The sequence below is a fragment of the Lipophrys pholis genome, assembly GCF_963383615.2.
Source record: "Lipophrys pholis genome assembly, chromosome: 21".
Classification (NCBI taxonomy): domain Eukaryota; kingdom Metazoa; phylum Chordata; class Actinopteri; order Blenniiformes; family Blenniidae; genus Lipophrys; species Lipophrys pholis.
Genome location: NC_137649.1, coordinates 12,776,292 through 12,799,833, shown reverse-complemented (window position 1 = coordinate 12,799,833; position 23,542 = coordinate 12,776,292). Strand labels below are relative to the sequence as shown.

The 23,542-nt window shown below is 42.2% G+C and overlaps 1 protein-coding gene across 5 annotated transcripts in view; it reads left to right on the top strand.

The window, feature by feature from the left end:
* Positions 1–23,542, top strand: part of gphnb (gephyrin b) — a gene marked incomplete at its 3' end in the record, with an annotated part of 107,190 nt that overhangs the window by 66,742 nt on the left and 16,906 nt on the right. For 2 of the 5 annotated variants that reach the window (XM_080491141.1, XM_080491142.1), the window contains exons 9-12: positions 11,375–11,416; positions 13,891–13,965; positions 19,418–19,474; positions 22,536–22,578. In XM_080491141.1, the coding sequence (XP_080347267.1) occupies positions 11,375–11,416; positions 13,891–13,965; positions 19,418–19,474; positions 22,536–22,578 (217 nt within the window). The remainder of the gene's footprint in view (positions 1–11,374; positions 11,417–13,890; positions 13,966–19,417; positions 19,475–22,535; positions 22,579–23,542) is intronic. The other 3 variants (XM_080491144.1, XM_080491145.1, XM_080491143.1) reach the window with 2 other exon arrangements.

Below are 23,542 nucleotides of genomic sequence, written 5' to 3'. Positions count from 1 at the left end.
CACGGCCTCATTTTGCTCTGGTCCTATAGGATTTTTTTTTTTTTTTTTTTTTTTTGATGAATGGTTTGATGTATGGCGGTGGAGCCAAGGCTTATGGAAATCAACTCCTCCACTGGAATGTGAGAAATGAGTCACAGTGCTGCTGTGCAATTCAGCTCACGCTGCTCCCATAACCTTCAGCATGGGCATCTTGACATTCAGGTCAGTGCTTACAGCCAAAACAAGAGCATGTTAACATGCACACTCATGTGTACAAAGGCATGCTCATGCATAATGTACCTATTGATAAATAATTAAGAAGACTATACTCTTTAGTATGCTTGTTGGTTTTAAGTTTGTGTTGTGATTGACTCGCCCGAGACTTTCAGCCATCCATTTTAAGATCCCACTTCAGTCCTGGAGACCATTCTAGCTGACTATAGATAAAAGCAGTGTTCTCGATGGACAGGTCACCGTTCCATCACAGTGCAAGCACAGGCAGACAGGCACACACACTCGCATTCACACACGCAGGCTAATTAGAGTCCCAAAATCACCTTAAATGCGTGGACACGGGAAAGTTCAAACTGCTTCTACTCGTTTTCCTTCTAAAAACAATTAGTGACTCTAAATTACCCAAAGGTGCATGTGTGTGTGGTTGTCTGTTCTTGACTTCACCTACAGTGGATATGGCCCGGCTCCTCATGACCCTGAGTTAGATAAAGCGGCAGAGAGGCTAGATGGATGAGCTTTACAATATTATGTCGCTAATATTCAGTATTTGAACAACTGTGACTCACAGAATCTGCAGTCCGTTCAGGCTTTGCTTCTGAACAGACTTCGTTCCCTTGGCAATGTTTGACAGCAGTCAAAACAAGTGCGATAGCATGATGTGTGAAACGAGCTGAAAGAAATCTGCACATGCAGTTTGGCCTCAGTCTGGTCAGCACACAGATCCCAGAATCATCACTTGCAAACGAGTAGTGACAGGGGATCATCGACATAGAGAAGTGATCTGACAGTGGGGAGATGAATGATTTATAACTTCGCTCGACGCCGCTCAGCCAGCTGTAGTGTGACGGATCAATGACCTGTTCGCTTGTATTGCAGAAATCTCCTCCTACAGCTGAGAGCTGTGCAGGAGACATGTACTGTCCCAAACTATCAATATGTGGAATGAACATGTGTGTGCGTGTGCATGGGAGTATTTCAGTGGGTACTGGAAAATCTTGCCTAGTCAACTCTTTGAACTGTAAAGATAATTTATTTTAGCTTTGTTAATGTGCATGGATACAGAATGGAATAGAAAAGCCTTTATTATCATTATACAAAGTAAAGTGAAATTGTTGAGCACTGAAAAGGAGAGCCTTGAGATGCTGCGACTGTGCATGCCGCTGTCTCTGACTCCACTCACAATACTCGCCTAACTGAAAATATTTTGTATGCCACTGTATTGTAGACAAACTGACAATGGTGGAAGTCAGGGTACAACCCAGCCAGGTCTATAGTCCAATACAGAGAGACAGCTACACATGCACTAACATCAACACATATGAGTGAATTCATCTTAGCTTCTTAACGAATGGAAAGGGCTGCATTAAGATAATGTAATAGATTGTTCTTTAAATTTCTACTTACGTAAAACGCTTGAGTCAATGCATTTGCTAACTTTCGCCACTTCCCATGACGGCACCGTCTTGCGTCGAGTCAGCAGTTTAGGAAGCTGTGACCTTTAGGTCCTACGAGCTCCTATCAAACTGTAAGGATCAATAGCGGTGCCAGATATATTACTGACAAAGGCATTAAACGTTGGCCATCTGAGAGCCATGTATTCAATGGAGAGTTTGATTTATATGAAAGTAATTGGGTTTCATTTACAATGACCTTAACAGTCACTACCTCTTAACCTAACGTCCCACCTTTAGGGAGTTTTGGTGTGACTCGTAAGATGGTTCTCTTCCAGAAATGCACTGCAGATAATATACTGTAGATTCTGATTTCAGTTGGTTGCAAAATGTTTTAAATGGTATCAATTTTATATCAGTCCCAGTGCTTTACTATTTTTTAAATGGAAAAAGCTGCTAATAGTTGTAATCTACACTATAGTACCTGGCAAATTGTGCTCTGACATATTTACAGTTGTTTACTGGCAACTCAAATTGAGTCGTCTTTTCTGGCAGTAGATTTAAGCTTGTGACAGCAACAGTAATGCAAATAATATGTACTGCTAAGTGATTTAACTGGGACCTGATCAAAGGAGAATCTAAACTGAATAAATTATAATATGCTTCTTGAACAGAACTGTTGAAACCACAGTTACAAGTATCGTGGTAACATTAAGTTAAATTTTTTCATAAAACCTTGTAAGCTGCATTTTTGTCGCCAATACGTTTATACTACTCACAGAAAAAGAAGTCCTGCTTTATATATGTTTGTTTTCATTTAATGTATTCAAATGAATTTACCGTATGTTTAAATTATGTGATATAAAGAAAACTACCAAATACCTGCTATTGACAATTTTAGAGTGGTAAAATAATAACATTCCAAGAAGTACCCATTAAACCTTGATGATGGACAGTTTGGTGGGACAGTGAGCAATTCGAGGTTGGAATATTTTGGTGTGAGGAGGGTAACTGTACATTTATTATAAAAACAATAAAGCTAAACAAAATGTTGCTGTGAAAGCTCATAATGACCACTGGGAAGTATTGTCGTTTAGTGGATTTGCAAGATGTTTGAAGCGTGTTCAGTATGTGTACCACACTGAGGAACATGCGGTGTTGTCTGATTGATAGAGGCATGCACCATTCTAGAACATGAAACTGTTTGCCCAGTTTGTGCTGCAGTGAGTGTTACAGGGTCCTTTTCTTTTTTGCCCTGCAGATGTGAAGGCGCAGTGTGACATTCCAGCACTGTTTTACAGCCTGTATGGTCGTTCTTTTAAGGTCCATTCCCCTGCAGGAGCACTAGATAAGACTTGTTATATGTCTTTGTGTTCTGCTGAAATTATTCATGTTTGGTTTTACCCGACAGTATTGACCGCTCGTGTGTGTGTGTGTGTGTGTGTGTGTGTGCGTGTGCGTGTGCGTGTGCGTGTGCGTGTGCGTGTGCGTGTGCGTGTGCGCGTGCGCGTGCGCGCGCGCTCGGCAGAGCGGTTGCAGAACCAGGTATGTGTTATTGTCCTCCTTCAATGCAGTGAGGCTCATAAAAAGTGACTCCTCGTCTCCTGGCCTGCTGAAGGTGTGGAGGATTTATGATGGAGTGAGTGAGAAAGAAAGAAAGAAAGAAAGAAAGAAAGAAAAAATGAAAGAAAGGTGGGGAGAGAGAGGAAGAGAGTGAAAGAGAGAAAGGGACAGAAAGCTAATGAGTTGCAGAGGAGAAGGGAAGGAAAAGAGAGTGGGAGGTGGGGAAGGGAAGATGGATAGAAATGGAAATACTGAGTGAACAGAGGCCAGCCAGGCCTGTGCCACGCCGTCCGTCTTTCTGTCCTTTTGTCAATTTTTTTCCATCTGTCCATCCCTGAGGCTGAGTCCAGTAGCTCACCTCATATCAGTCTGTCTGAGCCTCCCCCGCCTCAATCATCTCAAAACAGGGAAAGTGAGTGAGAGACGGAATGAGCCGAGGAGTTGTGAGAAAGAATGAGAGCTTGGAGGAAGAAGGAGTCACAGCCGTCACCCACCCCCCCCCAACAAAAGGCTCATGGGGAAAAACACATTATTACACAGAAATGCGCACACACATGGATGTCAGTCATGCGTATACGGCCGGGCGCAGCGCACATCCACCGTGTGTGCTGCTATGGAGCGTCCTCCTCCTCCTCCCTCCTCCTCTTCTTTCTCCTCCTCCTCATTGTCTCACTGGCTGTTGCATTTCCTCGCTCCTCTTTGGCTCTCTTGTGGGTCCTTCCCACTCCAGCCTTTCCTTCTTATCTCCCCCCCTCTCTCTCTCTCTCTCTCTCTCTCTCTCTCTCTCTCTTCCCTCTTGCTCACCCTTCCTCGCTCACCCTCTCACAGTTAGTGAGTGTGTAAAAGTGTGTGTGAGTGTGTGCATGTGCCGGGCAGCTCATTCTGTTTCGACTCCAGGCAGAAGATGGTAAGTACTGTCTTTCCTCCTGTATAAACCAGATCATGTTGACAGCTTTGTGTGTGTGTGTGTGTGTGTGTGTGTGTGTGTGTGTGTGTGTGTGTGTGTGTGTGTGTGTGTGTGTGTGTGTGTGTGTGTGTGTGTGTGTGTGTGTGTGTGTGTGTGTGTGTGTGTGTGTGTGTGTGTGTGTGTGTGCAGAAGTCATGAATGTACCTATGTAATGAGTAAAGGATTATTCGCTGAGTGGGCACCAGGGTAGAAATATTGCAGTGTATGTTTTGTAAATACCATTTGCGCCCCTGCATGTGTGCGTGCTCCAGCTGATGAGGATGCTGTTGCCTGAAGGAGGTGCAATGTCAGGCCACGGAGGAGTTTAGGAGGTAGGATGGTGAGTAATGTACCAATGGGACTGGGTTGATGTAGCTGCAGAATGAGGAAGAGGAAGGGGGCTAATGTGCCTGACATTGTGGCTGTGGTGTTTCTGCAGTGTTAGAAGGTGGTGGACATGGTTACATAAAGAGGCAAAGAGAGGACAATGACTATGAGCAATCTCTCTTGACTCCTGTGCTCCAGTCAAGCAATTCAGTCACCTCTTCACAAATTGAAGCTGCCATATCCATATTCTCCACTGTCATTTAGCTGCTGCTTTTACCCAGAGAACCTAACAAGGAGCGTCTTGATCCTGGAGCCTTCACTGTTGGTCCTGGTCCCTGGAGTTATCATGTGCTTGCTTCCAACACAGCAGCTTAGCTGGACCGTAAATGGAAATGAGGACAGTATGGATGAAGAAGTGAGAAAACAGCACATGTAGAATCGGTGTCGTTTACAGGAGATGTTTATTAAGTGACATTCCTCTAATAACAGGTTTTTGTAGTGTGACACTTTTATAATGTCAGTGTTGTCATCTAACAACAGTTTTCGACATCCGTTCTCTTATTCCTTCACTGTGCAATAACTGTGATGCGACTGATGAAAACATTGTATCAGATGTTGCTTTTGATGGATTTTTAGTGAAGATTTTATGATCTATCACAGATTTCACTGAGTGCATTTTAGCTGTTTAATTTAGAACAAGTTTCTGCGCTCGAGGAATCACAGCGGTGACTGATTGGCTCTGGAATTTGAACCAACATACTTTCAAGACAAGCTTGCTTGCCTAACCTTTCGGCCGCGACTGCCCCTCTTATGCCATTCATTAAAAAAAACTATTGGATGTTTTGTTTATATTTTGGTAATTTTTCCTCTTTCTTTTTTTTTTTTAATTTGTATTATTTTTTTAATACACCCCGTAACACTTCAGGGATAAAGATATCTAAATGGGTGTCCATTAAGGGCACTGATGTAAAAACTATACATCTGGTGTGTAAGTTGCTAGGACTTATTGTGAAGACTCCTGTGAAAAGAGAGCAGCCAATGAGATATTTCTGTATACAGTGCGTGAGCTTATTGACCAGCTTTTCTCAAAGTTGGTGATAAATTTCAGGTGTAAATTATAAGTCTGCATGCAGTGTTATTTATTCGCTGTTTTTTTTTTGTTTTGTTTTGTTTACCCTCGTAAAGATGCTCTAATAAAACTTCAATTCGTCACTTATTATTGGTTTGTTTGGAAAACTATAAAGACAAGAGAGCACAGGGTACAGTTCTTTTCATGTAACAAGTAAATAAGGGTAATAACTAGTAACGGGCTGTCGGTAGAGCGCATACCTTCGCCAACGTCACATTGCAATGTTAATTTTCACATTCTTTTGTGTTACTTGTGAACGCACTGTTAGAGTGAAAATCTAATGGATATAGATTTATATAAATAAAGACACGCAGACAAAAACACAACCTTCGCCCAAACTTTCGTTGACCAAGGTAATGTGACAAAATGTGCCAAACCAGTAACAATCGTACTTTGTTCCAGTTGCAAATCTCCTTTTTTGATTACCATTTTTGAATATTTCCTAGCAGGAGCAATACACGAAACCAACTGCTTGGCACTGGAGACACTCAAATATTCTCATTGTACTAACATTTTTCTGTGGCTTTTTCGAAGAAGATAACATCTGAAGGACTCCACATCGTACGATTTCACAAGGACATTTTTGCAGAGTCCTACACTTTCTCCCTTTTTTGAAAATGCTTTATCCAATCTTTATGTGGCCTGAGGGGAAACAGAAACATGGACACCAAGTTGCAATGAGGATTTTCTCTTAGTTAACAAAAGAAACAACAGATTTCAATATCTGGAAAAAAGCAGATTGATGGTGATTCAGCTGTGAGGAATGACTTTATGTCAAATGTCAGTCGCAGAAGGATGAATGCGATAGCATTGGTTTTACAGATAACCCCTCAGTATTTTGATGTGTGTGAAACATTTTTCCAGAAATGAGATGAAAGAAGCTTTGGCCAGATGGAGGGTGCTCTTTAGTCTCTGATTAATGTACACGTTTCCAGCCCTCCCTTGCTTTATTTGACTCGTGGTACCCTTGGCCCATTTGGGTCACATTGCCTCAAAGTTTGATGTGATAGTTTTTCTGCTCTATTCAGCATATGATACACACACACACACACACACACACACACATATATGTATATATATATATATATATATATCTATCTTTAGCTGAAAAAAATATTCAATTAAAACCATCATTTCGTGTAAAACCACAGGCTTCCTTTCAACATGAGTGCATCATGATTCTATCTACATGTGTGAAGTTTGCGTGCATTGTCTGCTATATTATATTTGTCTTCAGTTATTCACGCCCACTGACTCTGAGTTTGCCTTGAGGGCGATGGAGAGAGAATGGAAAGAAGAGTACAAGAGAGCTTTGAAGAGAGAGACAGAAAAAGAGAGGGACCAAGAGTCAGGCAGAAAGAGAGAGAGATGGGGGGGGGGGGGGGGGGGGCAGACAGGGAATGAAAGAGTCACTAAGAGGAATGGATGAGACTGTCTGACCAGCTGTACTGAGCGTGCTCATTCACCATGTGGGCTGTGGATGCAAAGCTGGCAAGGCTGGTGAGCAGCATAACACAGGCCTGTCAAATCAACTGTGTTAGCTCTCACTCTCCACCACGCTGGAAATTCACTCAATAGGTCATTAATTTGTGATATATGTAGACGCGGCGACGGCTCTATGAGGGTGGTGATGGATGCTCTTGGCGAGACGATGAAGCACAAAGAACATGCTCACTGTGATTACTGGGTGCTTGGATTCTCCAGTGTGGCTTCGTCCTCGCCTTTATTTATTTGTGACGGACATGTTTGTGACAAAGTTTTCTTTTCAATCCATTTTGATTCATCCGTTCATTGTCCATCTTCTTTCCGTCTTAGTCCGTATGGGGTCTCAGTGAAAGTATAGAGAGCACAGAAGACATCTCTGTCCCCCACTACTCTGGGGTGACTCCAAGTTGCTACCAGACCAAACCAGAGGTATAAACTCACGTGGGCTGCCCAGCTACAAGGTGCTCGCCAGCGAACACCAACCTGTGTGAGATCTGGAGATAACGTTCTGGGCTTTCAGTCCAGACCCATTCGCCTTCTGTGGCCCTACAAGGAGCATGTGCTCCGGTCAGTATACCTCTGAAGATCAACCGACCAAGGCCACAACCGAGGAAGAGCATTTTGAAACAGTGAGCACAAAACTTGGGATCAGTTTGAAGCAATGATGACATTAAATTCGACAAGTGAGAACTGCATCCCGTCAGAAATCCTGCACAAATATCATTCAGACATGTTTTATATTGTGCAAACCAACCTCACAATCAAGTCATCTAATGCTATATATTCATGAGCATGATACTCTTTTTTTATTATTTTACTGACCTATAATAGATCACTATAATAGAAAAATCAAGTCTTCTGTACCACCTGACCACATCCCTTTTGAAAGATGCCACATTTGTTTCTTCATCACTGGCAGCTTTTCTTTGCTGTAGACTCTTGTTTTGTGTTGTTTGGTGGATTGGATGGTTGAACGCTGAAGAAACAAGTCATGCTGGGAATTTAACAGTTTATTCATTGAACAAACAGGAGCTCAGTAGTATTTAGAAGGAGAATACGCCAGCACGCTCACACGCTACTCCCATTCTTCATCCTGCATTTGTTAAAACTACTAAAGCTCGTCCTACAAGTCTTGTCTCGTGGGTTTGAAGTCATGACTGGTGGCAGGCCACTCTCGTATCTGGAGGTGATCTCGGATGAACCGCACTGTGGTGGTGTGCAGAGCAGTGTGGAGGTCTGGGTTTGTCAGTGGTTGCAGTATCTCTCTATCTCTCTGCCATCAGAGGCAGCAGACAGACACCTGATTGTCAGCAACTTGGGGGAACAGAAGTCAATAAAAACAGCAAAGAGAGGCTGTATTGGCATTGGCAGAGAAGATTTACCAATTTTGTTTGTTAATTTTTTTTTTTTATATCAGCACAACCCACATTCTCAGCTTTTTCACAACTACTTGCAGATTTGACATGCCAGCAGGACAATTGATGGTTTTAATTACAGCAGGAACGATCAGATAAACAAAATCATTGTGATCAATAGTCAGAATGACCACAGTTATAGGAAAACAACCCCGTTCCCCAAAATCCCCAGTTGTACTAAGATTCAAACTCTTCTTCAGTTGCTCGGTTTACTATGAAGATACAGAACCATGTGATTGAGGTGCTTGTAGTGTGGATGTGTTGGTATGAAGAGATGCTGTCAGCATAGACTCATGCACTCTTTGACTGGTGTAAGCATGTCTTTTCAGTGTAAGAGCAGGAAAAGCTTCACTCTGTGTTGCAACCTCGCTGCTTCAGAACATTGTGTTGCTCACTCCTGAGTTTCAGTCTGGAGCCTCCTGCGGTTTCCTGCCAGTGTCCATTATCGGAGTAGTGAGTTGGATGAGGGCGGCTGCTGTGAATGTGGAGCATTTCAATTAGGAGGGACAGGATGCTCATCTCCTTGACAGGCCCTTCTTTACGACACCTATTTATTATATAATCTTAGATGTTACTGATTCATGGGGCAAGGTCGGGAATTGTCTAATGACTTGGCTAATAATTCATTGTGAGCTGAGGCTTTCATGCTCGCCATTGTTTTGAGGAATCGATGTGATCTCTCTAAATGGATTTCCCAGTGATCTGTCATAGCTGGAAGGCTCTTAGACCAGCGAGAACCTCTGCCAACGCAGATGGCTGTGTTTGTGTGCCGTTCTTGTTTTGGATATTTCCACAAACTAGCACATGAATGAAATATTGTACAGCAGCTGTCGTGGACATGTTGAATGCACAAGCACACAGAGAAATGAACCTGATCTGCTCTGGCATCTGATCTGTTGGGTTCATGTGCATGAAGTGCTAAAGACAGGAAGTTCAGTGGGCACCTTCCTGATATCTCAAAATAGGCTTGAACATAACCCCCGTCTTGCCCCATTAGGTGAGGTAATAAAAAATCTTCATGTGCCTTTTGATGGAGGCACTGTTATTAAAAAATGCCTTACCACAGCATGAAGGAAGCCGCTTCAATCACAGCTGATCCCCGCGGAGCAGTAACAGGTGATGCTTTTGGGTGCTATGAGTAAATTGCATTGCTCCGCATGATTTACAGGACGGCATGTTGGCTCTGTGTCATGAGTGAAACATGACAGGAAGGCAGGATGTGTGGATGGAAAACCATTAGATCCCCATTCGACGCCTGCTGTGATTACAGGCCTCATTTACTGTGGTGATACAGTGACATATTAGTAACTGTAACTTGGGAGGCCTTTTATGCAATCAAGCTATTGACATAATTACATTTTAACGATCATGTTGGACCAAACCAGGTGTCCCAGTTAAAAAGCGTACATAAAGGTTAACATTTTAAGAAGAGCTTTTGTCTGCATTGTTGTGAACTCCAGCCAGATCATCACATCATGACATCATAATACACACGTAAAATAGGCCAGAAACTCATCACTTGGAGGGTGATGGGGTGGAGACCAATATAGTGGTACAATAATAATAGTTATTAAGAAAAAAAGACTTTGTGGAACAATATATTCAAAAGCTGATTTTTGCTTTTGTATTTGAGTATATTTTATGTCTTACTTTTTTACTTTCACGTAATCAAAAAATTCCAATTAGTAATTTTAAGTGTCTGTACTTATACTTAAATTTAAATATGAGTACTTTTGCCAACTCTGTTTAATATTGAAAACAATGAGTTTACCCTTCAGTAGGACACCTGGATTTACTTTAATATAATGTCCTAAAATGCACCATAAGTGCACGCTACTGCTTCTTTTCCAGCAACTCGGATATCTGACAGCACTTCAGTATTGCTGAAGGGATTGAAAAGGTCAAGCCACATTTCTGAGGATTTCTTTGCTGGCTACTTTAACGTCTCATATATGAATGTAAAGTTTTTGCATTATATCCAGATATCATAATCTAGGAGTTTTGGTTATGAGAACTATGCATATGAGCCAAGTGGTGACCGGATAGACATATAAGACTTAAATGCATAAACTATACTGGATCGTAGAAAAGCGACATCATTTTGTTGGCACTACATAGTACGTTTATATGTTGAGCTGGGGTTTGTTTGTTTGTTTGTTTGATTGTTTGATTGTTGAGAGATTGTGATCAACTCATTGTATATATTCATAAAAAGGAAAACTGCAGGTTTGCTGTGACTTTCTCATTTCATGTTAATGTTTTTTTGCTAAGTGTAACATATTGCAACCTGCAACAATGTAGTCCCCAAAGTATGTGCATCATGAGGGATCTGTATTCTACTCTTCGTGACTTTCTAAAATGCCGTATACACTGCATCCAGACTCAGATATCTGACTACAGGAATCACTGACACTGCAGATAAAGATGCAGATAAACACAAGAAAGGGAGAACTCAGGGAGGCATTGCACCAAGTCATTTTTATCTTTATGGATGGAATTCATAGAACGATCAAGAGAGAAGATATTTGAAATAGACATGTGAACACATAAATAAGTACTGGCATAATGTTCAAAATGTGTGATTTTTCCTGTGAATCCTCTTCTCCCGTTGCTCTGATCAGAGCGAATCCCCATGAAACTCCTACCTGCTGTCCTGACCTGACCTGTCCTGTCTTCTCCTGTTCTGTTTCCTGTGTCCTGTCTCCTGTCCGTCATGCCCTTGGCTGCCTTGGCCCATCCGAGACAGTCACACAGAGACCTGTCATGCAGATATCGTCCTGAAAGAGAGAGGGCGCTGTCTGTTCCACCCAGCAGTCTCTGTGTGCCTCTGTCCCCCTGCTCAACCCGGCTTTGGCTCTGTTAAACCTCTTCTCTTTTCCCCCCCTCCTCTCTCTCGCGGCACCAGGCGCGGCTCCCCTCCTGTTCATCCACCCTAAGCATTGCTGAGGTACTCCTGCATGCGTTCTAATGCATCGTTACGGCCGTCATCATGGCATCGGTTTATACTTCCCCTCCCTATCCAACAGCGCCCCGATTTCCTGCCTGGCATGATTGCTTCCTGCCTACACACCTCCTATCCTTTCACCTGTGTGTGTGTGTGTTTGTGTGTGTGTGTGTGTGTGTGTGTGTGTGTGTGTGTGTGTGTGTGTGTGTGTGTGTGTGTGTGTGTGTGTGTGTGTGTGTGTGTGTGTGTGTGTGTGTGTGTGTGTGTGTGGGTGTGTGTGTGTGTGTGTGTGTGTGTGTGTGTGGCCCTGCCCTGCCTGCTGCACTCTGTCTCTTTTCTGTTTTTTTTTACACGTTACCAACAGTCCTGTCTATTCTTCTTCCCGTTTCTTGTGTGAACGTGATCCAGTGTTATTACCTCCAGTCACATGTCTCGTTGCCTTCATTCTGGTACTGTTTCTAACCCTTGCCTGTTTCCCATTCTCACACACCCCACCAAAATACACCACGTGTCATTACTTGGCTTTTTCCTCAACTGCGTTTCAACCTCACGGCTGAAGTTGAAAGATGCTTGAATTATGTATTTGAATGAAAGTGATATTGCTTGCACAAACAAAGTGCATTTCTCTCCCTTCGTGTATACACCTCAGTTCCTTTAAAAGGGCCTCACTGACACACAAACATCCGCTTGTTAAAATGTGAGTGGTTTAAGCCTTTGCATTATCCTGTGACTGTGAATCTGATCGTGGCCCAGTGACTCTGATCTGTCCGTGCGAAAAACACAATTTTAGCGCGAGGCCTCGGACAAGCACTGTCCAGTATGGTCCTGGAACTCACTGATTAACTGTTATCATATAGGAATAAAACCACAGACTTTAAGTGTGAGATCCTAATGATATTTATTTCAAAAACAATTCCAGTCCCTACATTATCTAGTTTTTATTGACATATGCGCTAAATAAACAGAATGTTTCAAATAATTTGAAGAAATTAATTTAAGAAAGCATAAAACGGAAAGGTGAAACATCCAATATGTTTGAGCTAATATAAAAGTCTCTTTGACAGACACGCCCATATAGTAAAGTATATTCATTTTTGAGCTTCATATCTCTTTTCTTTAGCTTTAATATATCATTCCACTTTTAGACTAATGGTAAACGTGGGCGTTTTTTTAACTTTTACATGAAAAATGAGAAAACCAAACCCAATGTGGAATATTTGATTGTAAAAAAACAACATTGTCTTGTGATTGAGGTTGAATAAAACTGTCACACTGTTGACCTATGCTGGTACACCAGACGGAACAGCAAGATGGTTTGTTTGAATAAGGATATGGGCTGTTTTAAAAGAGGTGACCAACATCATCAAGAGCAGCTATATAGTCTTTCATGTGATAAAGATACTTATAAGTTAAGTAAGTGCTCTTCAATTAGGTTTAGAATTAAAACATTTCAGCCGTCTTTTCTTAGTGTCTATAGTTCAATGCTGATAGTAACAATAGTGGCTGATAGCCTAAGTGATTTATTGAATCTAGATTAAAATGTTTGAATAAAATTGACCTTTTTTTTTCCTCATTTATCAATATAAATCAAAAACTACAGTCAAGACGATCTAAACAGCTTCTGTTTTCTGTAATTGTATTCTGCTTATTCTATGTCTCGTAGCAGTAGCTATATTTCAATATCAGACCACTCACTTTATCTCGATCAGAGTTATATCTGTTCCCATATTCCCGACCAGTCATGTGAAGTCAGGGCACGGATGGCCTAAGGATTTGCCTGAGGTCAAGAACTCATTGGTGATCAAATCTAATGTCAAAACGCACACACACACACACACACACACACACACACACACACACACACACACACACACACACACACACACACACACACACACACACACACACACACACACACACACACACACACATGCATTTTAAATATGTGGTAGCAGTAGCGGTGCTTATCTGGAACTGTTGTCAAATCCATCAAACTGTTTTCGTTCCTCTCCTCCATCTTCAGTTCTGCACTGTCGTTGGTGGTTTTAGTGGTGACTTCAGTGACTTCTTTTCCAAGCTGTTTTATTTTTGAAGCATCACTTTGATCTGATTGCTGAATGTGTGTCAGTTTCACAGTGACTTAGGTGTGCATTTGTGCGTTTGTGCATTCGTGTGTGTGCGTGCGATGAGCTTGTGTGGACCTGTGTTTTTAAAGCGCCACTAACTGATATGTTGTGTTGGTCAGAGTGCGTGTGCATACCTCTTGCCCTTGTGTGTGTGTGTGTGTGTGTGTGTGTGTGTGTGTGTGTGTGTGTGTGTGTGTGTGTGTGTGTGTGTGTGTGTGTGTGTGTGTGTGTGTGTGTGTGTGTGTGTGTGTGTGTGTGTGTGTGTGTGTGTGTGTGTGTGTGTGTGTGTGTGTGTGTGTGTGTGTGTGTGTGTGGTATGAAGGTGAGTGACTATCCTGTGGCTTCCCCCAGGCCTCACGAAGAGAATTCAGGGCTCACCTGGATGAGGTCATCACGCTCAAGTCAAGGTACTCTACCTTGGACCAGGTAAACTCGCTATCTTTCTAGCAACTTCTTATCTTCCGGCATGCGGACCACTGGCATCCCACATCGCACCCGTCCACTCTAGTGACACGCACTATCACACACATACACCATCAGGGAGGTAGCGCCAGAAAGAGAGAGAGAGCGAGAGAGGCATACAGTAATTAACGTGTATTTGGTCCGACTCTATTTTTTTAGTACACACTCAGTAGAAATTAAGTAGACATCATACATTGGCTACTGTTTAGCTACAATGAGAGAATAAAAAGAGATAAAGAGTGATATTGAGAGTGAAGCCTTTGCAAGTTCACAGATCTGAAGTTTACACCTGGTATTAACATGGTATCCCCATGTGGCCTTATTATCTGGATTTCTCTAAAGTTCGAAGATAACATCTGGCTGTCTATCTATGGAGGGCAGATAATGCTCTCAGTGTGTTTATATCTAAAGCAATTTGACTTTATTATTTGGAAACAACTTTACAAACTTGTTACCTCACTTTACTTGTGTTACTCACACTCAAAAGTACACTCGGGAAACATTATCTTTTTTTCTCAACGTCATTAGTTCATTAGTTGAGGCTCCTCCAAACTAGATCTGGCCACAGTCTGGTAAAAAATATCAATACAAAATAGATTCCAATGCAAAGTTTACTTATGTATTATAAAAAATGAAAGGGTTTGTTCCAGTGTTGCCAACTCATCACTAAAGAAAGAAGAAACCTACAGTATTACTACTAATGACTATGAGCCATAGCAGGATCAGCCAAGTGGTGGTTTGATACGAGTCTGGATGCAAAAGGATGAGCTTCTCTGACTGCTTCTGGGATGAACTGATGATAGGGGACATGTCTATGGAAGTTGAGAAAAGTCTCCAAAACCCGTCAAAAACCACAAAAAGAGGCTTTTTTTTTAGAAAGAAAGAAAAAAAGCAACTCGAATCATTTGAAAACCTTTCAAATAGCCAAATAGCAGCAGAGTCACTAAGTCGGCAACACTGTTTGGTCTGTTATACAGATGAAGATCACGTGTTGATATCAGGTGTAAAGAGGATCTCGGGCTTGTTTCATGAGTGTAAACACAGAATCCACTTCCTCATATGACAGGCTCCTATGGGGGAAGGGTCAATCATTCAGAGCAATGTTTAGAAATATTGTGGTGATGCAAGAGGCCGTATAGTATGTAGAAATAAATCAAATAAATACATTTGTGGACCGTTTTCCGTCAGAGTTGGCCAAGAAGTTGTCCTCTGTATCACCACTTTTAGTGGTCAGCAGCATTCCTCCTCATTGCCTCTGTCTCAATATCGTCACCAGCTTTCATCCTATTTCATTCATCTCTCATTCGGTCATTCGGCAGGTGTGGTTTTTTTTTTTGTTCGTTTGTTTTTTTTCTTCTGTATCGGTGACGGGTGATGTTTTATTTCTGTGGAGGATGTGCGGGTCCTTGTGTGCTGGTAACTGGTGTGGATAAGATGGTGCGTTGAGGCAGCGGCTGACCTGCGCGGGAGAGTGCACCCCGGTACTTCCCTGTCCGATCTCCAGAGAGGAGGTCTTTGCTCTGGCCTGCAACAGCAGCAGTTTTGCCCTGCTTTGTACCGCTATCTTAATACCACTCAGGAGTTTTGTCCCATGCGCCCTCTCTCCCCGCGTCCCGAGGGGCAAGGCGATTGAAGCAGGTTGAAACGAGCCTCCCCGCTCTGTCACAGCCTTCTCTTCTTCACAGCGGATGTATAAATCTTCCCCTCTTTGCATAATACGTCTGACAGCTCCTTTGTTTTGTGCTGAGCTCAGCACCGCAGCAGTTGCATCCCATCATTTCCTGGAGCGTCTCCTCTGCCGGCTGGTTATTGGCCCCATCGATTTTTCCCGGCTGGCTCTCGGGCTCTGGGCCCACGTCTCTTGCTGACCTGGCCATGCTCACTATTCTGCGTCCGTGCACACTGTGGCTTGTCCGCCCGCTCCCCCCGGAGCTCATTGATCTTCTGGGCAGATTTCCATGACAACCTGTCGTCGGGTTGTTACTGTGGTGACGATGGCGCTATAGCGTGGAAGAGTGATTAGTGTTTCTGGCACAAACGCTTGTGTGTTTTTTGTTGTTGTTTTTTTGTTTTCCTTTGAATCTTTTGTATTGTATGTGCGTCTGTATGTGGTCTTGTATTTCTTTCTTTATGCGTCCCAGAAACTGGAAGGACGCTACATTTATAGGACTCCACACTTAAACATGTATCGTAGAGTCAAGATGAGGCTTTATGACCGTAATTGCAATTGGGTTAAGCTTCATCGTAGGGTCATGGATAGATCCTCATTTGTAATGTTCAAGGTCAGGGTAAAGAGAAATAAAAATTCTTGTGTGCCTCCCTATGTCGAGTCCAAATTGTTGGAAAAACTCTGATTCCAAGGCTCCTCATATATACAGGTATTATAGGATCAAGATGGTTTTAGGTCTAATATTACAAATGGGTTAAGGTCAAATGAGAGATTGGGATTAGGCCCTCGTTTTAGAAGGTTTAGGTCAAGGTAATGTGACCTAAACTTGCATGAATTATAGAGTTTAGATGCTTTTTTTTTCCCAGGCTGAGGTTACAGTTGAGTTAGTAGTTAGTAGAGTGAAAACGCTGAGCACATTATTCTCATGGAGATCCACATCAAGAAATGATTTTTAATGTTATGTTGCAGGGTTAGGCTTTAGATTACAATTTGGTTAAACCTGGGATTGGGATTAATCAGACAATTTTGATGGTTAACGTCAAGGCAGGACACAATAAGATGCGTTACGTCAAGGTGAAGGCCCCACAAAGATACAAAGATAGTGTTGTAAGTCTTGTGTGCGTGTGGTCTCCTGTGTTTTTCCCTCTGTAGGTCCCAAAAACTGGGAGTACACTACACCTGTGTGGCTCCGCACCAGTACAGTAACTAAAGTGAGAAGATGAGGTTTCAGGGCGAAGATTACAGTTTGATTAAAGCTAGGAATAGTATGTGTGTAGGTACCTCAGTTTTGATGGTTCTAAGGTAAGAAATAATAGGATGTGAAGGAGAAAGCCCCATAAATAAAACATTGTTGTGTGTCTGCAACCCCACCATAACTACTGCAGAGAAGAGTTGGAGCATCGAGGCCCAAATCATCAGATGATCACACAGATTAATCATACCCTGCAATGGTTTTAAGTTGTTTCATTTATTTTGGTTACTCGGGAACTTTCCAAAACTGTTGTCTTTGTGCTCGTGTGTATGCTGTGCGCCTGTTACCATTCGCATCACTCATGAGCCCATTCCCTCCTCCCACACGGTCGGTCACTCTTCAGTAACGGGCGATTGCGGCACAGCGTAGGTTAGAAATGAGAGTGAGAATGTTCGACGGTCTGTTTTTTTTTGTTTTGTTTTTCCTGTCTTTTCCCCTCTAAGCATCCAAAAACATCCCAATCTGCTTTGCACACGTTCTCCACGTCGTACTCCCCTCACTTTCTCCACCCCCACCCCCGTCCCCGTAGCTTTTCACTCTGTTCACTTCCATATGCAAACTGTCTCTCCCCATGACTCTCTGATGGTTCGATCGTTTTTCTACTGAGCTATTTTTTGCCATACTGAGGTCTTGTTTTTCACCCGTGTCAGTGTTGGTGTCATCACTCCACATTGCATCAAGGTTTTTTTTAGCTGTATCCTAGCAAATAGTGACTGCATATTTCCTGCATCAAAGCTCGCTGCAGATCAGACCAATGACCCATAAAGGAGTATGTGAACTGGATTAGGAAGAGGACAACTTGTGAATTTTGTGGTTTGTCTGTGAGTTTAAAGAGATCAGCTAGGTAGTTGTTGTAATTGTTATGCATATTCTTTTTTCTTTTTTTCTTTTCTTTTTTTATGTACTTGGGAGTTGTTGTTTTTTTTCTTTTCTTTTCTTGTTTTTTTCAGCAGGGCACGTCTTGTACAAAAATGTCTTAGCTGTTGATCATTAGTTTTTACATGTGCTTTTCAATGTCTGCAAGTTTGATCTGTGTCTTGATGTAGCTGTATTTATCTCCCCTAATCCCCAGCTTTTTATATATATACATATATAAATATATATATATATATATATATATATATATATTTATTTTTTTTATTTTTTTTGTTTTTTTTGTTTTTTTCCCCCCCAATGATACCTCTCACTCACTCTCTCTGCATATATGAGGGCTGTGCAGTCATGGCACAAATCACCTAGTTACAACATGTGTTGCCATCGTGGAGGTCCCCTGAAAAAAAGAAAATGGCTGTGCAAAGAAAAGCAAGACCGAGAAAAGAGAAGCACCGTGCCAAATTTACATCCAGACCAATTCAATTAACAATAACAAACTTTCTATGCAGAGTATTGAAGTTTTAGCTGATTTAAAGTTTCCTTTTCTTTATCATAGAAAGATGCAAGACCAATTGAATCAGCATGTACCTTATAACAGTGTCTGACTCTGTCTTCAGTGTATGTCGTATAATCATTAGTACTCACATCAAGAAAGACGATCTTGGTCACACTGACTGCATGTTAACCCGGAAACTATGTCAAACTTACATTTGCGTGTTAAAATTTAATTGAAATCAACAACAACGGTACTATCTATTAGCTATATGCTGAAATGACCAGTATAGGTTAGTAAAGACAAATAACTGAACAATTTGCTCAGAATTATGTCAAAGCCTATTTTAAAGATTGTACAGTTTAATGTATAGTTGTAACGTTCATTTTAACACTTTGACTTAAGACAGTTTCTCTTGCGCCTAATGACCCCTCTTGTATTTAGATAATGGAGTAGCACTCTTCAGTTGGTCGACTATAATCTGAATGGAAATAAACACATGATAAACATTACCCAGTGAAGGGTTTAATACCATTGTAGTTCAATGCGAATGAGCAACTTGAAGTCACGCTTAACTTAACCCATGAAACGCTGAGCAGTGAGATGGCTCATGTGTAAGCTATAGCCTCATTTCGGTCTGTATTGTTTCTTCAAGTCAACAGGAAACATGGTGCATATTCATACAACCCATGCATGTTTTAAAGCAACTAAAACAGACTTGCAGATGGAAAGAAAATGTAAATGAACCCCTTTGGAAAGTCATGCAAAACTCACTATACATTTAAGCTACGGAGTTGGATTATTATACAGGATTTGAACACTGTCATCACTTATGCCTAAGGACTTTTTTTTTTTTTTTTTGTTGCCCTTATGCCTCCAGAAAGCCCTGTTTCTTCTCCTCTCTCTCTCTCTCTCTCTCTCTCTCTCTCTCTCTCTCTCTCTCTCTCTCTCTGTCTCTGCCTCCGTCTCTCTCTCACACACACACACTCCTGCTAGGTTTGCTTGTCGTAGTGGATGCCTGTCTGTCTGTCTGTTTGTGTGTCTGTCCTCTCGTCTCGTCTGTCTGTGGTGTTGTGGTTGCTGGAACAGATGCACTGATGCCTGTGATTCGATGCTTTATCTCCACTAGCTCCAGTGTAGGTTGGAGGGGCTTAAAGATGATCGCAGGAGGACCTTCAGCTCTCGAGTAACTATCCCGCCCCCCCTCTCTCCCCTCTCCCCCGTCCTTCCTTCCCCGTCCCTCACCCCTCCTCTGAGGAGCGCGCAAAACAAATGCCCCGCTCTGTCCTCTTCCTCTCCTTCTTCCCTCCCCTCTCCTCCTCGCTTGCCGAGCTATCTCTCCAGCTCTCGCTCACTTTCTTTCTCTGTGTGACTCTCTCTCTCTCTCTTTTCTGTTGCCACTAGTCTGTTTCTCGTACTCTGTCTGCCTGTCGTTCACTCTTGTCTATCCGTCTCCCTCTTTATTCTGTCCGGTCCGTTAGGAATCTTCTTCTCTTCATCTCCTACGCACACTTTTCTGTCTCTTGTTGTTCACTTCCTCGGTCTGTTTCTCTCTCCTCCTCCTCCATCTGCCTGTCTATCTCTGTTCCTGTCTCTCCGGTTAACATGCTCTGCTTTCAGTAGCTATGTCTGGTGTGCTGGATGTCTGTTCAGTAGATGCCATCAGGCCGCTCTAATGGTCTTTATTGTTTTTCGTCGTTTTCTTCCTGTTTTCCCTCCTTTCTGCTGTGTCTCGGCTCCGTAGTTTAGTGAAGTCTGTCCAGTCCGTGCTTCCTGTTTTTGTTTGTTTCTTTCGTTCTGGGCTGTGGGACCACGTCATGCTGATCCTCATCCTTCCACCTCCTCCGTTCAGTCTGCCTACCTCTCTCTCTTCTTCTATCAGTCTGCCTCTCCATCCCTCTCCTTCCACCATCCCACCCATCCTGACTCACCCCCCCCCCATCATCCCACTTCCAACCTTGGCTGTTTGGTGCCCAGTGGTGTGGCAGTTTTAGACCTGAGGGGGGGAGGGGAGGAGAGAGGAAGGGGTGGGTGGGTGAGTAAAGAGAGACCTTCACCTTCACCATGGGTGCTTTGGTTCTCCATACACCACACGCTGCCCACACCCACCTTATTGTACTGCAGGTCACTGAGATGCAGCGGGAGCAACAAATAAAGGGGAAGACTTCCAGCGGTCAGAGAGAACAAACAACATTTTACAGCAGAGAGACAGAAAACTATGCCATCAGTTATTCTAATTGACACATCTGATTATTAGGGCTGAGCGACAGGTCAGCAGGCGGGAATCCAAATGGAGAGCAAAGGAATTAATATTTTGGGAGAAACTTTCTAGAAACTTTTACTCCACTTCGGCTTCGGTCTGTAAGTGTGTGTAGATACATAAAGGATTATATGACGTTATTTCTGTGCCAAACCCGAAGCCTAATAAACTGTTTTATGTAATTCTCCTTCCCTTTTTAATCATTCCCCAAGGCTGAGCTTCCCAAATGCACTCTCACAAAATAACACACAATTTCCTCACAAGTTTTTAAAGTGTGCAGCAACTATTTTGCATCAACGCTTGATGTTGCTGTCGGTGCTGTGTTTTGTTTTTCTTTTCTTTCAACCATCATGATTACTACCAGGAGATTTGACCCCTGATATAGATTTTTCCAGGATCAGTACACCAGCTGGGTATTGCTATTTTCTGTTCTCTCTTTTATTTACGTTGCACTAAATTATGTGCATGGTTACATTTCGCTGGAAAGCCGCTTCTGGAAAATGTGATTTGATGCATTCTCCAATATGACACTGAATGCAAAATGCTGTTCTTCCAATACAATCAAAGCTCAATCTAAAACTGGAGCCATATCCTGATTCTACATCACAAATTAATGCTCAGCATGAAGTGAGCATGTAATGTTTTCATGCTGGGAAAGTAATGACATTGGATACACTCAGAAGTCAAAATCTTGCTTGTATTGTTTATTGCACATAATAATTTAAGAAAGGTTCACAAATGAGAACATCAAAGTTGAAAACTTTAAGAACAACGGCCTAATTTTTTTATTATTAACATTCAATTTTGTACTGATGCTTTAATCCTAATATGTGCCTGCATTTTATAAGATTAAGCATAGAGAATAGTGGAAAATAAAGAAAAAAGAAGTTGGAACTAAAGTAACTTCAAGTAGAGATGCAGCAGTTCATTGGCAGCGCTGCTCCCATCACAGTGGGTTATTCTGCAAAAACCTAAAATAAAACACGATTGTCTTTAATGTCCTTTGCTAGTGTGTTGCATGGGACTTGTCCACAGCAGGTGTTAGACACATCCAAAACCATTTTTAACTCATCTTAACAGCTCCAGCAACCCAGTAGTCATTTTCTAAGGGAAACGTCATATTTTTAGACCAAATTATGAAAATCTTGCGACTTGTGTTTACCTTTCTTTTGTGCTGATCCTCATCCCAACATGCCTTTTTTTTTGGGAAACCAGAACCTACGACTTATTTTATGTCATGCTATCCATTGAAGACTTTGTATTTATTCATCTATTAACTTTTTTTGTTAGTTTTTTTCTAAAAAAAATATGCACTCTGACCTTGATTTTCTCATTTTATATTTTTCTCCCTCACCACAAACAGCACCCGTGTCTAGTCTCACGTTGTTGTTGTTGTTGTTGTTATGTTTGGGAAACTCAGCCCACCCGCTCTGCTCTCCTCCCCACCTTGCCTTACTCCACGAGTAGCAACCACGCAGCGATCAGTGATTTTATTTCCAGAGAAATCTCACCATCCCGCGCCATATCTGAACAGCCACGATCAATACTCAACACTACATCCCCCGCTACATTTGATGTTACACCGTAGCACAGTTAATACATCTGTTATGACCGTGTGGTACAATATTGTCACTCTGTATGTTGTTGCCTTTGTCCGTATATTCTCTGTAGTGCTTCAATCCGATGATATTGTGACACATCAGTGCATTTATCAGTGTGACTTTTACCTGTGACGACGTAGTGCTCCGTATGTTATCAAAATGGTAATACAGGAGATGTAGCCATCTCCCAACAGCAGGACAAAGTGCACAGTGTAGTGTGACAGAGCTCTTGCCAATGCTTCTAACTGTTACTTTTCATCTCGAGCATGTTAAAAGAGCATCTTGGTGAATCTCAAATTGCCACCTCCTCTGCCCCCTTCTCTTTCTTTCCTTTTGCCCTTTGTCTCTCTCTGTCGCTCTCTCCCGATCTTTCTCTCCATCTCCAGGTGCAGTCACGATGCAGCAGCAAAGAAAATATCCTAAGATCAAGTGAGTGGTAACTCTCTCAATCAAGGACTTTCTAGTTCCTTGATGTCATAAACCTCTGTGTGCTGCCAAGCACATAAATAGATTTTAAATGGGCATGTGATGTGACAATACGAGCGTGTGTGTGTGTGTGTGTGTGTGTGTGCGTGTGCGTGTGCGTGCGTGCGTGTGTGTGTGTGTGTGTGTGCGTGTGTGGCGACTCTGTTATGTTTGCATGTTTCAGTGTGTATGTGATGTTTTGCCAGAGGTTGTTAAGCCTCATGTAAAGCATCGGAATATGCTGTGGAAGCGTAAGTGTATGTTTAAAGGAGAGAAATTGGGTCAAGGGAAATCAAAGCACAGCGCCTATTCTCCGCTGTGAGGCAGAGAGAGTGTGGAGGGGGGGCAGAGAGAGATAAAGACAGAGCAGATTACACATTAGTTACACATTGCTTTGTTCCTTTTACCTTTAGAGTTATTAGAGAGGTATTATTAGACCCAACATGGCTGCTATCGAACTCTTCTATCATCCAGCTGTGTTCTGCCACATTTATTACCAATCTCTCCTCATGACATTCACACGCACCAAGAAACACAAAAAATAAATCACATTAATCCGTTTGTCTCATATTAGTGTGGAGATGCATTATAATTAAGGTGTATATTTGTATGTTTTTGTTTAAACTGACCTTTCGCCAGTGTGCTTGAATCGGTTTGAATTTCTAAAAGTTTTCTCGTACCATATTAGACCAAAGAGAATTTGCTGGGGGCGGGTGACATCCCCAGAGATCATTGCTTCTGACGGAGTCACACAGATTCCTGCTGTCTTGGGACTGAATCCCAGCAGAGTGCTCTCTCCTCTCCCTCTTCTTTCAGTTTTCCTCACAGCTTTCAAAGTGTCTAAATAAAGAATTAAATGCTAATAAAAGAGAAAGTGAATGGACTGCCTAAAGTCCTCAGGAAGAAAGAAAAAAAAAAACACAGCTCG